Genomic DNA, 17,506 nt, shown 5'->3' with positions numbered 1-17,506 from the left:
ATATCAGAAAGGAAGAAATCTTGGTTCATTCTGTAATGTGAGGTCTCACAAAGGACATAGGTTCGAAAGATCTTTCTGCAAATAAGCTTGCAGTGCACTTGACAGATTACCATACTTGTAGCACCAGTAATGATGCTGGATTTAGAAGTTACTCGTGAGACTATACACTGTCTAAAACGAAGCAATATACAATGATTTGCTTGATTCAACTTCCTCTTATCAGATTCATTCCTTCCAGTAAACACAATTCCCAATTCCCTCTTAATATATTACATTTCCCCTCAAACCATCATGGCATAAATGCTCATAAATGGCAATAACCACATTGCAGATCAACAGCGGGCAATTTCCTGCATCTGCTTAGACCACCAACACAAGATGTGTGTCCATGTACAAACAACATTTAGAGAGGAGATATTATATACACACACAAACACATCAGCTCTACAGACTTGATCCATCAAGACTTCAGAATTAAAGAGGTTCATCTCACCTTCTGTCTTTAGCTTTGTGAGCACAAATATCAAGTAGTTGTTGAAGTCTGGGTATTGATTGAGCTGCTCAAGTTTCTGTGGTGTGAATTAAGGAACATGTAAACCACAGAGTGGCCCAATTGTAAGGTAAGCATGTTTTAAGAAACAAATGTATAAACTGTGACCTAAGAGCAACCTCTTAATACATTAGCCTTACATGTCTTAAAGCATAACGTGTGATTATAATCATTTCCCTTAGGAAAATTAACCATGGGTTTACTAAAATAAATATAGTTTAACTATAATAATTGCAGGGTTCCCACACCTTAGTTAACTACAAATTCAAGGATCTTTCAAGGACTTTCCAGGTCCAATACCCTCAAATTTAAGGACTAAATGTGGGGACACGTTTCAGGTGAGAGCAAGGTTACATCATGTTACCTTTAAAGATACATTGTTACAGCTCTCTTTTGAGGGAACTCGCGCTGCGTCACTACAATGATGCCTCCAGGGTTAAGTGTGTCTGAATGTGTATATCAAATTCAACCAATGGTAAGGCTTAAAGGACAAGTTCTGTATTTTACACTTAAAGCCCTGTCTTCAGATTGTTTATGATAAAATAGAACGGTTTTGACTGAAATTTGGACATATGATGCTGGCCCGAGAATTTTCGGGTGTTTGTTGTATCACCCTCACCTCTACAATGGGTGTATATGTGCGCTGGAACAATCCTTCCTAAAATGCATAAAACTTTCGTTTACAAAGACGTGAAACTCACCGAGTGGTCAGGGGTGTTCACTGATATGTTAAAACAAAAATCGCTGCAAAAGATGCTTTCCAACAGGTTTTAGCATAGTTTTTGTCCAACTCCATTGACTTGTATTAGATATTCTGTGAGGTACGGTATTACTCCGCACCAGGAACGTTGTTTGTATTCTTGCAATTGGCAAAGGTGGATTATTGCCACCAATTGGGCTGGAGTGTCTATTATTCAAGCTCTCAACGAAAGAATGTACGGGTGTGAGGCGTTTGGAAAAATAGGTCCACAAGTTTACAACGAATGCTACAACACCTGTTGGAAAGGAAAGGATCTTTTGCAGCGATTTTTGTGTGAGCATATCAGTGAACACCCCTGACCACTTGGTGAGTTTCACGTCTTTGTAAACAAAAGTTTAATGCATTTTAGGAAGGATTGTTCCTGTGCACCTATGCAGCCATTGTAGAGGTGGGGGTGATACAAGAAACACCCGAAAATTCTCGGGCCAGCATCATATGTCCAAATTTCAGCCAAAACCGTTCTATTTCATCATAAACTATCTGAAAACAGGGCTTTAAGTGTAAAATACTGAATTGCATAATCCAAAACGCAATAGCGGTGTCCAAATCAAAAACGATCTGACTATTTTCAATGAACCTGAAAAGTTTCTAAAGACACAAAGTTTATTAACTATAAATAATGTTCAAATAATGTTATAATATTCATTCCCGCTGCCATTGCATTTTCAAATTATGCAAAAAAAATTTGGCTAACATATTTTGTCCCATATGATGTGTTTTGTATTTATAGAGAATGTCTTAACACATTTTGTTTCTCTTTATATTTGAACAGAATAATATAAATTATTTGCACACTTTAATTATCGGTAACTTAAATTGAGATTTTAGTAAATTTAGGGCATTTATTAAAAAGGACGTGAGAGCTCAATTCCAAATAAGCGCTACAAATACACAGGCACAATAATGACATAAGCACATTTCTATAGTGTCCATTGCAATCTATAAGAGCAGCGCAAATTAGTACAGGGTCGCAAATAAGAGACCTCGGCAGGACATCGCAATGAAAATGTGGACTGCGGAGTGTGAAATTCCAGCTAAGTAAAAGTACACTAAGAACCGGAGGACAAAAGATGAAGGGTAAAAGAAGTTTTGAAATATCTGACTTGACTTTTCCTTGGGACTTCTCCTCCTCTTTTCTCGAGCAAATTAAACATAGCATGGATTGGCAAACTATATATTATATATATATATATATATATATATATATATATATATATATATATATATATATATATATATATATATATATATATATATATATTTTTTTTTTTTTTTTTTTTAAGTATGTTCCTCTGGCAAAATGTAATACTCTCCTCGCATTAATGTTGCTTCTAAAAGGAAAACTTCCACAAATGCATATGCAATAAGGTCACAAAAATAACACCTTTTCAGAGCTAAATATCTACTGCGTGTCTTTAGTAAGTTTAGTCGTTATTTAACGCCAAAATGATGGTTTGCGCAAGCTGTTAGTATCTGGCCCTTAAAGGGGTCATATGATGAAAATTTTTTATTTGTAAAATAAGTCTTTGGCGTTCCCAGAGTCCATATGTGAAGTTTTATCTCAAAACACAATAGAGATAATTAATTATAGCATGTCAAAATTGCCATTTTGTAGGCCTGTGCAAAATGTGTCGTTTTTGGGTGTGTCTTTTAAAATGCAAATGAGCTGACAAAATGCAAACACTGATCGCAATGACAGTAGTTTGTTGAAATAAACATGCTTCATCAGTCAGTGCTTTTTACTTTAATGTTTAAAATTAATTAATTAATATTACTAATTATTTGACTTTTAAACACAACTTTGGTTTAGTTTCGATGAAGGGGTACTTGAGCCTTACTGATAAGGCTGTGGGGGTACTTAGGGCTAAAAAGGTTGGGAACCACTGGTATACGTAACCCGAGAAGTTTTCATGTGTTTTCAAGCATTTTGGTATGAATCAACATTCGCACACAGAAGATATAAGCTTTTATAGTTTAGCATGTGTGCTTAAAACGTTGAGAATGTTTATAATATTATCCTCCACTACACAGGGAATAATATAGAGTTTTTTTCCAAAAAACTTCTTGCATAAAATAGACTCAAGCGCTTTCAAAGGCCTGTATCTATGTATGTATATTTTCAAAAACTTCCCAGGGCATTTAATTCCCCCCCCCCCAAATTCACAAACTTTCAAGGACCCGTGGGAACCCTGTAATTGTTGGGTAAACCATTTACAACCACAAATTTACCATGACCTCACTACTACCCACATGAGAAATAATACTACCAGTATATTTACTATACATAAACTTTGGTATTTACGATAGCAACATTTCTAATACTATATGGCTTTGCAACCTTTTTTCAATTACTATAGTAAACAGAATACTAGTAATAAATCACTAGTAAACTGTAATATACTACAGTATAATTCCTACAATTTACCAGAATACTACACTTACTATAGTGAATATTAAATATTTTTTACGTGGGTAGAATATAGTTTAACCAACATATTTGTTAAACCATGGTACGACAAATTGCATTTATGGATGATGATGATGATGATAGCATCCAGTGATACGAAAATCGACTGGTTTAAAAGGACTCGAGGTGAATTACACCGAGGACAAAAGATAGCTCGCGGCACCACTTGTTTTTAATAACAACTACATAAGAGCGAATTTTATGGCATCAAAAGTAGCGTGGACATATGACAGGATAAAACACTACAACGAGCGAAATAAAATTTAGTATAAATGGGATAAATACAATCATTTCATGTCTTTCTTTAATATAAATATTGTGGTAACAATTCGCACCGCTGCAGCTAATCATAAGCTGTGAATTAAAAACCTAACTAGACAGCACCGCTTTAACCTTCCCAAAGCGCCAAATAGTCTTTAAAAAAATGTCATGTACGTGGGTAACTCGGTTGGTTTTGAGACCCACCCATGTTGTTACATTAGATCAGATGATTGTTTATAAATAATCACAGAGGCGATGTTACAGTTTCTCTCAGTGTATGTGATGTTGGTAGTTGACAGCAGATAGACCCGCTCTCATCTAACGTTAAAGCTCGTGTTAAACACTCTCCAAATTACAGACATCGACACACACACCATATACGGGCCACACTAATCTGAAAGTAAACAAACATATAGACAAAATCGCTAACACAGCCCCGTTCACCGCGTGTCCGTTACAAATCTCAAGTGTGTACGCCAAATCACAGGCCAACTACAGTCCATAAATACGGTGTTTTATTGATCGAGTAAAGGATACTTGTTGGACGGATCGTTGCGTGGATGTGTCGGGAGACTGTGATTCTTTGAGCAGCTGTAAGATCTGCTGAAGTCCATGTTCGTCAGGTTTCCACTGGCACTCCATCTTGTGTGGCAGAAGTCTCTCTCTCTCTCTCTCTCTCTGTGTGTGTGTGTATGCCCAGACCTACACCCTTTCAAATCAAATAACGGCCTCCACCTTGACCTTCGGTTTTAAAACCTGTGCGATAAAGCGTAAGAAGAAAAAAATCGTTACACGAGAGTTGATGTTAAGTGGATCCGTCTGAAAATGCGCGTTTGTGGGCGTCTGGTTGTTGGTAACGCTAAGCTAGCTCACATGCATGGACTCGGTCTGGTCGGATCACCGCACATCTACAGCGATAAGCCTCTGTCTAGCATTGCCCGGGTCCTAGCGCCTGTCCAAACTCTGGGCAAGGTACTGGGAGGAAACCGTTTTAGAGAGACCCCAGAAGGGGCGCACTCGAGCCAGCCCGGCTAGCTCAGTCGGTAGAGCATGAGACTCTTAATCTCAGGGTCGTGGGTTCGAGCCCCACGTTGGGCGAGCATTTTCTTCATTTCAAAATATGGGTGATTGTACACTTGTATGTCACTAGGAGTTACTGTTCTTCCACGTGCTTTTTGCAACAAACACTTACTGTGGATAGAGTTTAAAGACTTGAAATTATGTTATGATTTACAACGCATAGTAACATGTTTGTTTAGAGAACAAAATAAATAAATAAAATAAGAGCTACTGTTGTATCAATTCGAGATAGTAAAACTACAAAAAAACAGAGTTACTAACAAACGACAATTAATATGCCAAAAAAGCATGGTTACTACACTTTTACTATAATACCATGGTTCATTTTCGTAAGGGTATGTAAAACAACAACAAGAGAATAAAGAATGCATTAACACTTGTGACTTTGTGCTTAAGGAAAAGTTCTGTCTTTAGGCATTCTTGGCTAAACACTAAACCTTTGTTTCAGTCACCAAATGAGCCTGTTTAAGTGATTCTGTAAAGTGTAAAGCTTGGGAACATCCTTATTATGAACATATTCAAGTATTTATTACTTGATAAGAAACATGTTTTATATTTTAATGTCAATATTGGAACCATAGACCATTAAAAAATATGGACGTAGTGTCCGTGACATCACCCGTAGGTTTCTGAAGATCGTTTTTGAAGCTTAAAGTAGGCGGTGCCTGCGTCACCGCGCATCACTCACGGATATCCGAAAATGGGTGAAGAGGCGGGACGTGGGTGAAGCTGAGGTGACTGCTTGCTGAAACCACGCCCGCCTAGCTCGAATCTAGTGACGGCAGTGGCTGTTCAGTCGTCACTTAAGTGGCCACACCCTTAATTATGCAGAACTTTAAAGCTTAATATCATTTAAACTAGTGATGCACCGATGTATCGGCCACCGATATTTATCGGCCGATTTTTGATGAATTTGAAACCATCGGCATATCGGCAATAGCACATGACAGGCCAATACCAATTGTTTATTAATTAACTGCATAAAGAAATCCATTATATGTAAAAAATGAGTTAATGTTGTTAATAAAATAAATGCTGAATAGCAAAAACCACCTTTGAAGGTTATCATGCTGTCTTATTATATTTGTTTTAATTTGTGCCTCTCTTATTATGTTGGTCAGTTGAATGTTAATTAGATCCAATCCATGTTCAGTAAAAATAATTTGATGCAGAAATAAACTAGCTAATAGACCAACTGTATAGTATTGTATACAAGTGTTTAATATCGGTATCGGCCAGAAATCGTCTGTTTAAATCGGAATCGGCCCAAAAAAATCCTATCGGTGCATCCCTAATTTAAACGGATGAGTTACAAAACAATTCACCCCCCCCCCCACCGTTGTCATGAAGGGCACAATTAGCTATACAGACCAAAAACACTTTTTGTACCAGGCTGTAAACATATTATTTTCTACTGTAAAGTTGGCCATTTTAACATGGAGGTCTATGGGAATTGACTCCCTTTTGGAGCCTGCCTCTAGCGGCCATGGCCTGCAGTTTAAATCACTTCCGTATTGCCTTCATCAGAGAGATCGGAAGATTGCCCCTCAGTTACGACCAGTAAATCTTATAAAAGCTAAGGGGCGTTGTTAGACACGCAAAGCGTATAACAACTCTTTAAAATGCACACAACACCACTACTATTGCTTTTATAAAACGGTTACTTCATATGCATAGCAGGATTTCATAAAATAAAACACAACAAATGTTGTTATTAGGATACAACAGAGCGCGGTTCTCAAGCAGTAACACACTGGCGAAAATGATTAAAGATTCTGGTGTTTATTTTCATAAATCAACATTTATCTAATTTATATCGTGCAACGGAGCATGCTTAAATTTCCCCGTCAGCTTTTTAAAAAAAGTTGCCACACAGATTTAGTTTAATGCATTCCAGGAAAATATTCTTTTTTAAATAAACATAAAATAGGTATGCGAGTAAAATTTTCAACATGGTTAAATGCTAAAATTTGTTGTTCAGATAGAAAAAGCTTGAAAAATCCTTGACACCAAGACCATGTCTATATGGGTTCAAGAATAACAAAATACTGTTCAAATTGGTCGTTCACTTGTAGTTTAGCAATTAAACTAAATGTATATTACAATTTTAAGAATGTTTTTACTTCGCACGTCGCCTGTGAAGTCCTAAGTTGCGTCGAGGTAAACCTAACTGCGGAGATAGTCGCGTACCTACATAAAATATATCAAATGAAAGAACCGACCCTCTGCTTTTAAACTGAAAAATAAGTTTATTCCTACCTTCATTTGTTCTCTTATCACCTCTCAAATTTTTAGCTAAAAGCTGAGATAATTCCATTTTTGTGAAGGACTTTGTTAGAGATCGAAACTTATGCTGCGTTCCAGGCAGGCTTTTAAACCCGTGAGTTACGACTTCAAAACCACGACTCACGACCCTATGCGTTCCAGGCAGCCTGTAACTCGTGTTTTTACAACCTTCTACCGGTAAAAGTGCACTGGAACGGCAGTCAAACCCGTGACTTCCCACCCGTGAACTCGTACTAGATCGATGTACTCCCAGTTCAGAGTCGTGAGTCGTGGTTTTGAACTCGTGAGTTACGGGTTACCGGTTGCCGGGAACGCAGCATTAGAATTGAGTTTTTTTAGTGTTGAGTGTATGCGTCAGTGTTTAAGTCGGGTAAGATCGCCACCTAGTGGATAATAGCGGAAATATGCATTTGAAGTAAAAACTTCAGAAAAGCGTTTTCTCTTAATTGATGAGATAACTCAACAATTTTTATTGACATTCATCTGGATATCGCCATTAATTATGCAATTGTAGAAACATTTAAAATATGATTAGGTGTTTATTTTTATAAATCAGTACGTAGCAACAGCGGGGTATGCATATGACGTCACCGTCGGCGATAGGGACTGCAGTTACGCCCACTGAGTGGCAAATGACAGAGCGGTAGCATTTGAGTACAGCGTGACATCGGCGAAAACACGGTGAAAACGCGTCGAAATGGGAAAAAGCTGTTGGGCGATAGACTGTACTAACAGATTAACAAGATTTCGGAGCTATCGTTTTACAGACTGCCAAAAACACCGAAAGGAGAAATAAATAGATCGTTAATGCCACAGACCACAGGTGGGTTGAGTTGCAGAGGTTTTACTTTCTACTTAAAAGTATTTTTCAAGTATTTGTATTTTATCCATGTTTTTCTTTGGAAAACACATTCCAAAGCATATTATCATAATTTTTTATTCTATTACATTTCATAACTACACGTGTTTGTTTTACATTTAACATTACATTAACACAATTTTAATGTAATTAGGTATTACATACATTTTAAAATGCAATATTAAAGAATACACAGTATGATTATATGCTTTAGAATGAAGTAAAAATTTTCCCAATACAAACATCCTAATAAAGATTCTTGGAAAATGTAACTAATGTAACCAAGTATTGTCCACCTCTGCTATCAAGTCCAACTACATTTAATTTTAGCTGATGATAGTCAGTTTTACTGGCATTTTTTGCAGCAGCCCCAATGAAAACCACACATTTGTTTGTTGGCCTATTTAAAAACACTTCAACTACTGCTCTTTAATCAAACAATCTTTAATTGTTTAAAAGAGAAGACCTACAACATTTATACAGTGACTTATACAGTGACACTGATTATCAGTGTGTATTAACAAAATGTCCTCAACTTTTCTGACAAACATGGACTTCAGCAGAAATAGCACGTGGCATGTTTTCAAAAGCAAAAACATGCAAGATCCCAAATAAGAGGAACATGTTCAAAGTGATTTTAAGTCCTCACATGACTTCAAAAGCTGAAGATGACAGCGGTTGGGTCAAAATACAAGGAGGTAGATGATCCTAAAGTCATCCTTGAGAACGAGCAGATGAAGAATATATTCACTGTTATAACAGTGCACACTAAAGCGAAGACTCGATTCTTCTGCGTTTACTCTGATAGTAGCGTGGACCGGAGTGGTCTAAGAGTCCTTCGGCTTGTTATTCTTTCCTGATCCAATATTCTCAAAGGCCTTCTCTTTCCTAAAGGTGTGTGACACAGGAAATCGTCCAGGGTTTGCTCTGTGATCTGGCCGGCCTCTTCTAATCGTCTCACCACCTGCTCCACGTCTCCCTCCCATAGACCATTAGCACTATTCTTCCTCAACACATTAACCTTAGAGAACCAAGAAGAGCAGAAAACAACATAAAGAGAGAAAGAGAGAGAGGAAAGGATCAAAAAGAGAAAAAATGCCACACAATCTGTTTTTTTAAATACACTACCAGTCAAATTCGGACACACTTGAATGAAATTTTAGATGAAAATATTTTGGACTGGATAGTAAAATGAATCTTTTATTAAAAAAAGCATCTCAGTATGTTTGTTTTTCATGTACTATATATATTTAATAAAAAAAAAGTCCAATACATATTTTAGTGAGTTTATATTTAGATTATTTATTAAAAATATTTTTTAAATATTAATATATTAAAAACAAGTACTATTGGCTTTGTCCATAATTTTTAACTGGTCCATACTCACCACTTCCTGAGAGAAGTCTGGTTTCTTCACAAACACTGGAGTCTTTGATACTAAGGCTGTTGTAAGAACATAGATTGCATCTTTCATGGACCCTGACATAGCCAATATAAGAACCTAAAAACAAAGCAGTTACACATTTACAAACTCTCTATTAAGCATTCATTCAGACATAAACACACAAACAAACTTGCCTTCAGGTTCTGGCATAGTCTGCTGTCTGTGCACATGATCTGAGAGTAGATTGTCTGAGCTTTCTCCACATCATTCTAAAATATACAAGGATAGATAAAAAATACATGATAAACATTTTACATTTTTCACATTTACAAACTAGTATTAGGATTTTTTCAAACAATGCTCTAAAGCTATAAATTTATTTTATTTTTCCTGGGAATCAAACCTATGGACTTTATATTGCTAATCCAATACTCTACCTATTCAGCCACAGCAACATTAATATTTTATATCATTTATTATTAATCTCTATGTTTAATGATAAGCAGTTAACAACTGAAATCAAAGAATTAAAATTTTTCTCAAATTTCTCAAATGAATTTAAATTGGATATTAGGATTTTAATCAACGTACCTGTTTGAGAGCAAGGGCAGTTGCAAAGCAATAGGCATGTCGTGGGATGAGACTGCCCTTAGTCTGACCTTCTTCCAAAAGGGCCAAACAGATATGATATGACTTTGATGTGTTCTGCCAATCACATGAAACAAGAACAGATGTGTAAAACGTCACTCAGCAAAATCTGATAACATTAAAGGATAGTTTCAAAAATAAACAATTTGTCTTCATTTACTCACTCTCAAGGGTTTTAAATAATTATGTTCTTCATTGAGGTTGTTCAAAATTAGTTTGAGGTCGAGTAAAAATTTTTTTTGGGGGTGGTCAACTTTTTTAAATTGACAGTGATGCACCCTGTGTATGTGTATATGCACAATATACACATAAAACCACAATGTTCACGGTAACAGCTAGTGCACCAGTTGGTTATTATTTCTAATACAAAGCACTTAATAATCTAACATACTACTATATGGCAAGCCTTTACCAGTTTATAGCAAGTAGCCATTGCCAATGTAAAGGTGTCTTTGTTGAATGGCACTCCCTGGTTTTTCATTTTCCCCACCACCTCAATGCCACCTGTTAGAAGATAAAGAATAGAGAGTATGCATACACTGTAAACTGATGCAGATTTAAATTAAGACTTAAGAATGGAGATAGAGACCAAGGAAACCTACTTTCATAGCATCCTTTATTAAACAACATATCAATGGCAATATTGAAAGATGTGGAGTCTGAAAAAAATCCTTTTAGAGCCTATGGCAAGAACAACAAAAAATAATATGTTTATTTCATTTCATAAGCACAAGCTTAACGGTCGGTCACCTAATATGAGAAATGTACTTTATGTTATTGAACATAATTGTATGGTGTATGTGTGTGTACACAACCACTCTGTAATGATAAAAATCTGCCCACTCCATTTTTTTTAACCCCAGTAAAACTTACATAAATTATTTATAGGGTATTTACACCTGAAACTTCACATACACATTCTGGGGACTAAAGGGGGTCGCACACCGGCCGTGCAGCTCAGCGTCGCGTCGCACCGCGTCGAGTCGCGTCTGGGACAACTCGGAGGTATTGTAAACCGGAAGCGCACATTAAATAGCGTGAGCTTCGTCAGATAGCGTCTACTTCAAAATGCAAAATATACGTTAGCAGTCAATGTTAATCGTTAATGATTTGGGACAAAAATGATGTTATTTAATGTTAAACTATGTGAGTGGCGCGACAGGGATTTGAGCAACTTCCTGAGTCACAGCTGGGCGGCACGGACAGGCGCCACCTGGCGGCACCGGTGTGCGTATACTCATAGAAAACAATGTGTTCAATTTTTTTAGAACGGGCGGCGCTGAGCTGCGTGGCCGGTGTGCGATCCCCTTAAGGGGCTGATCACACCAAAAGCGTTTATGGCAGTTGCAGGCGCATTTTTTTAATGATATTCTATGGGCAGGGAGCGTTTGCACGCTGTTTATGCGCGCCGAGCGCCTTGCGTTTTTTTGCCACCTGCCGCGCACGCGTTTTTGAAGGAGCGCTGAGAGTGGAGATGCACCCGACATCATTCGCGTCTTTCCATTGTCCAATCGAATGAGGGGAGAGGCGGGCCTTACGTTGTGGTGAGGGAAGTTTACAGTTGCTTTGAAGAACTGGAATCCACTCGCTCACTCTCTCCTGCGTGTTTGTGCACCTCTCACCCTAAAACAAGGTCAGAGCAAGCGCCCTCTTTTTAAAGCGCAACTAAACCCCTGGTCGGAGCCTGACTCCACCCACTGGCAATTTTGAAAAATGCAAGAAAAGTGGGCAGATCCCAACGGAGATAGAGGGGACGAACTAAGCTCGTACCAAGAATGTGGTGAGATCGTAACAAGGGCGTGGTGAGCTTGAACCTGCTTACGTCACGAGTTACTTTTTGGACCCAACATCCAATAGGAAAATTCAACTGCAGTAGCCACCGTTTAACCTGAAGAGGGCAGCACTCAGACGTTTTTTCACCATATATTGAAGTATTGGAACACTTTATATCCAAATGTCAAAAAACTTACTAAAATCAATGAACAGCACTAATAAAGCATCATTCTAACAGATCATTAACTAAAAAAAGTTGGTTAAGGGTTTAGTTACTCTTTAAAGTTTCAGCTAATATGACAGTTAACAGCAAAAGAGCGCTCACGCTTCAACATTTGATTGACAAGACAGCTGAGTCGGTGGTTGCCTAGCAATATAAAAAGCCACGTCGCGCTGCTCTTTTAAAAAAACAAAAAAGGCAGTGCGTCGCGCCTTGCGTTTCCAAGCGTTTAAAGCGCTTTTGGTGTGATTAGCCCCTAATTCTACATCTTGAAAAATTGCCATATTAGGTGACCTTTAAATACAATCTGCTTTTGTAGGCTGTGTGTTTATGTGAAAGTACCGGATCCATGAGAGTTGTGGCTGCCAGATCCTCTAAACCCAGCTCATAGCATAACCTCATAAAAAGCGGGCCAAACCTGAATTCCCCAAATGCCATGTTGCGATTTTCTTCATGGTACCTGCCAAATAAAGTTAGCGAAAAAATGAAAACGATTTCTTATGATAATCTTCTAACTTTATCTGATTAGTTTGGACTTCTAGGTTTTAGATATGTGATGAGGTGAGAAATGATCCAAGTCAGACTTCTACCTGTAAATAGCATTTCTTGCGATAATAACATCTTCGGCAGACTGGCATAAGTGCAAAAGACGTTTCAATTCATCCTTTAGGATAAGCTCATTTTTCTCCATTTTCTGATTTACCTTATCAAAATAATAACCTGAAAAAAAGACATAAGTAAAATCACATCAATTCTATTAAATGAGTGCATGGGGTACTGATGCATTAAAAGAGTGCCTTCCTTTTGATCCTGACACCTGATGGGCGACAGCAAGTTTCCTCTGCTGAAAATCTTGCAGCTTCACGACATCTTCAGACAACAGATAGCGTTTGGCTGAAACATATGACACAAGTATTTAAACACGTTAACCTCTAAATGAGTGTGATGTCATTAATGGTAACAAGAGGACTGTAGCTCTGGCAAGATTACTGTCAGCACATTTGTTTTTAAGTAACACGTGTATATGTAAATTGCAACTTTGAATGAAAATATATACGTAATAATGTAAGTGCATATTGTATGGAGCGCAACTTTATCTTCTTTACTTAGTATGACATTGGACTTGGACACATTGGAATGTACTGACTGAAGCTATAATAAATAAAGGCAAGCATTATACAGTTATAGTAAATACCTCCATCTCGGCATTTGAAACAGTCTGACTGCATGGCTCCTCTGAGCACTGCAGCTTTAGATGTATCTGTCCATAAAACGCGAGCACAAGCGTTCAGACCCCTCAGCGCCATGTCTGAAGCCGAGTGTGTCTCACTGTGTCCTGTCCGTCGGTCCAGTAAATATCAATCAATATTTGAGCAAGTTCCGTTATTTAGATTTATTAGACAAAGAATACAAATGTGTACTTTAAAACGAAATACGCAATTGTATATTCAATTAAATATACAAGTAAATAAAATGATATAAATAAATCTGCCACCCCCGTTTTAGGTGAAATTGGAATATTCCAATATGGCGCTCTCCTGTTAGCTAATGTGTTTACAATGTCAATATTGGTTTTTTTAAATTATTATTACAGATAATCCGTCATTTATTTAGGATTGCATTGTATTTAAAACTTATAACACTGATTCTAATGTTTTTCATTTTAAATTTGGTCGTCTTGATGCACGCTACATTTAGCTCATATAAAGTCAATGAGCGCATCTTAACCAGCAGATGGCACTACAAATTAGCACCTCAAACAGACATTGGTATAATACATGAGTATTTGGCATTTCCATTTGCTTTATTTTGCCTGACTTATTTAAATATGTATAATAAATTGATATCAAATAAATCGAGTAATGTGGCAATAGCAATAAGGGATTAGTCGTTTTAAAAGACTCTACACCTGACAGCTGATTGTTTTAAAGGGGACATATCATGAAAATCAGACTTTTCCACGTTTAAGTTTTATAAATGGGTCCCAAGTGCTTCTATCAACCTAGACAAGATGAAAAAGATCAACCAGTACTTTGTTTTAGTAAACTATTCTCTGCAAACATGTGAAAAATAGGTCATTGAAATTTGGCTCCCCTTGTGATGTCAGAAGGGGGTAATACTGCCCCTTAATCTGCACTATCCAACCATGACACTGTCATTTAGTGCAGCTATCAACTAATTTGCATTTTAAAGGACACACCCAAAATGGCACATTTTTCCTCACACCTACAACGTGGCAATTTTAACATGCTATAATAAATTATCTATATGGTATTTTGAGCTAAAATACACATATGTACTCTGGAGACACCAAAGATTTATTCGACATCTTTAAAAAGTCTTGTAAAATGTCCCCTTTAACAAAAATACCAGCCATTTTGTAGGCTGCTAATTCCTATCCTAATCTATTAGTCAAGTTTAATTACATTTTCAAATGTAATTTCATTTCAAAAGGGTGTATGTTTTTCTGTTTGTCAAAGAAATGGTTAAAAGGCATTTGTATTAGAGAGACAGATTCCCTAGATGCACTTTCAGATTCTCTGTAGCACTTTAATGTCTGCAGGGATTTTTGTATTGCTCCTGGTGTATAAAGACAATGGAAAATCTTTTGCAAACGCTGCCCTTTCTCATCTGTTCCAACCACACAGTTGTAAATAATCAATTGTCAGCTGGATAATTGCCAAGCTTCCTTTCTCTGCAGTTTGAAAGGGCATTATTAATAGGGCTAAGATGGAGAAAGTAGGCCTATGCCAAGGAATCATGTGTAGCTCAATGTTCAGGGTGAAAGTATTGACTGTTTGTCCCACATGCAAGACTCCATTTTCTTCATTTCACAGAGACATTGTGGTTCTGTGTTGTGATGTTTAAACAGCATGAAATACTTAAACACACACTTTTTGTTGATTTTGTTAGCCTTCTCTGTGATGATGAAAGAGATCACGGTCCTATTATTGATGATTTTCTTCACTGGTGTAACAAAGCATTTTAATGCAACTCAATGTGGCAAATATAAATTAATTGGTTAGCTATTTTAAACACAAGCCCTCTCAGAATATTATTTTTAAGGGGCAAGAAGTTGTGGAATCTTATAAGTTGGTAGCTTGATTGCTAAACAGTTGAATTAGCTAATACTGAGATGATCTGTAAGATGGCATAACAACGTTTGTATTGTACATTTTAGGTTGAAAATACTCTTACGTGCCTCTTTTATAAAACTTATATTAGTCTATTCTAAAAATTATCTATAATATCCTAGTATGGTAATATTAGTACCAATGGTAGGAATGCTTTGTTCACCCAAAAATTAAAATTCTGTCATCATTTACCCATCCTCATGTTGTTCTAAACCTGTATGAATTTCTTTTTTCTGATGAACACAAAAGAAGATATTTTGCGAAATGATGGTAAACACACAGCATATACTGTAGTGTCCATTGACTTCCGTAGTAGAAAAAATATTTTGGAAGTATTGTGATAAATGATGAAGAAAATGTTTTGATAAATGATGGAAAGCACACAGTGCTGTAACAGTACCCATTAAATTCCATCATATTATTTTATTCCTACTATGGAAGTCAATGGCCACTATGCTGTGTGTTTACCATCATTTCTCAAAATATCTTTTTTTGTGTTCATCAGAAAAAATAAATTCCTACAGGTTTAAAACAACATGAGGATGAGTAAATGATGACAGAATTTTCATTTTTGGGTGAACTATCCCTTTAAATAGTAAACATGATTTACTAAATCAGTCTTATTAGTGAGAGGTCATTCCTTATACTCTGAGTTTGAGCTTTTACCTTCTGGTTTGCGATTCAGATTTCCTTCAGTTAGGAGTAATAGATACAGATATTCTTCTATTCCCACATAAATGTAGGTAACAGAAAATATTTATTTTATTTTATTCGTTCCCTACTGAAAAATAGCTGTAGCTGTTTTAGCTGGTTTAAGATGGCAGTAGCTGGTTTAAGCTGGTCCTCCCAGCATGGCAAAGCTGGTGGGTCAGCTGCTTGTCCAGTCTGACCAGCTAGACCAGCTTAAAAAGTAATCAAAACACAGCTAGACAAGCTTGCTTAATCAGCTAAAACCAAGCTGGGATATCAGCTAAAACCAGATCACAAGCTATTGCTATCTTAGCTGCATTTTTCAGTAGGGTTGTAATTTGTATTTGTTATATTGTGGTGGTGGTGTTGTATGTCTTGCCGCAAAACCAATTGCCCTGTGGGGACATAAATAAAGTTGAAACTGAAAATTTTCCAGGGTTTGTGAATAACCCAGCAGCACTGAAAATGATACATAAGAGGAAAGGGAGATAAACATGTACTGACATGACTATTAATTCAAACAAGTTAATTGTTTTATTGGGTGATGTTTCTTGAAGACCTTGGAGCTGATTGGATGCAAGAATGACATTGATTTTATTGCCACAACCTGCCCATAACTCACATAGATGTGTGAGGTGCTGACAATGCACTTAAGTGCACTGAGATTAAGTATAAGATGTTAGTATGTGCAAGATGTTGTGTGTGTGTGTGTGATATGCCAAAGATTGACACTGACAGTAACAGAGTAACTAATATTGTAATGCTCCTGCGTGATCCTTGTGGGACTCTGCTAAGTGTTTCCTTAGCAACAGCACCTCACCCCATGCAGCTGAAGGTCTCTGCAGCCCTATTGGATGCTGACTCTCAAGTGAACTAGATTATTGATGAGATTCAAGATGGAGGTGTTCAAAGAAAATATTGTATTTATGAGCAGAATAACATGCCAATGTCTATTCATAGTAATGTCTCCTGACATAGATACAGTGACTTCATTTATAATCTACCACTCATTTAAAACAAAGAGATTTGGCTGGTATTCCAGCTCAGTCCTTTTATTTGCTTGTACTTGTATACAAACTAGGTTTTGGCATTTTAGAATTATGTGTAAATATTCACACAAAAAATAAAAATATCCCAAACTTTTCAAATTCACCCGACCTTAGCTGACCTTAAGCTTTTTAGGTGAACTGACTGACCCGCATTGATCCAATGCCATCAGATACAAAAGATTGCATGTTGTGACCACACTGAACTTCAGCCAAAGTTATTTCACTGGCACTTTGCCGCTAGACATTTCCATTATTATTTAACACTATGGTTCTGTTTGGGTTTGAACAATGCCTGCAGTGCCTTCACCATCATTTAGTGTCCTCTGTGGCACTGGTGCCATGGTA

At 36.9% G+C, this 17,506-nt stretch overlaps 2 protein-coding genes and 1 non-coding gene across 5 annotated transcripts in view; 1 reads left to right on the top strand and 2 right to left on the bottom strand.

Annotated features, from left to right (window-relative positions):
• tnpo1 (transportin 1) overlaps nucleotides 1-5,015 on the bottom strand; it is a 49,037-nt gene extending 44,022 nt beyond the window's left edge. Inside the window, exons 1-3 of one of the 3 annotated variants that reach the window (XM_055199652.2) lie at nucleotides 4,912-5,015; nucleotides 4,576-4,794; nucleotides 494-569 (exon numbers count right to left, since the gene is read on the bottom strand). In XM_055199652.2, the coding sequence (XP_055055627.2) occupies nucleotides 494-569; nucleotides 4,576-4,680 (181 nt within the window). In that variant the 5' untranslated portion in view covers nucleotides 4,681-4,794; nucleotides 4,912-5,015. Of the gene's footprint in view, nucleotides 1-493; nucleotides 570-4,575 lie in introns of all 3 variants that reach the window. The other 2 variants (XR_008643099.2, XM_055199651.2) reach the window with 2 other exon arrangements.
• Nucleotides 5,016-5,063: 48 nt separating this feature from the next.
• Nucleotides 5,064-5,136, top strand: trnak-cuu (transfer RNA lysine (anticodon CUU)). The gene has a single exon. It is a non-coding gene; the product is annotated as a tRNA-Lys (tRNA).
• A 3,617-nt stretch (nucleotides 5,137-8,753) lies between these two features.
• Nucleotides 8,754-13,641, bottom strand: ptcd2 (pentatricopeptide repeat domain 2). Its single transcript, XM_073860636.1, has 10 exons — nucleotides 13,484-13,641; nucleotides 13,092-13,182; nucleotides 12,879-13,010; nucleotides 12,631-12,748; nucleotides 10,898-10,976; nucleotides 10,708-10,799; nucleotides 10,239-10,352; nucleotides 9,842-9,916; nucleotides 9,651-9,764; nucleotides 8,754-9,284 (listed from the first exon to the last, which is right to left on the bottom strand). The coding sequence occupies exons 1-10, from the start codon at nucleotides 13,593-13,595 to the stop codon at nucleotides 9,060-9,062; spliced, it is 1,152 nt and encodes a 383-aa protein (XP_073716737.1). The 5' UTR covers nucleotides 13,596-13,641; the 3' UTR covers nucleotides 8,754-9,059.
• Between the last annotated feature and the right edge of the window lie 3,865 nt (nucleotides 13,642-17,506).

The sequence above is a fragment of the Misgurnus anguillicaudatus genome, chromosome 22 (genome assembly GCF_027580225.2).
Source record: "Misgurnus anguillicaudatus chromosome 22, ASM2758022v2, whole genome shotgun sequence".
Classification (NCBI taxonomy): Eukaryota; Metazoa; Chordata; class Actinopteri; order Cypriniformes; family Cobitidae; genus Misgurnus; species Misgurnus anguillicaudatus.
Note: the sequence above shows the minus strand (reverse complement) of the source record. Positions and strands in the feature narration are given on the sequence as shown.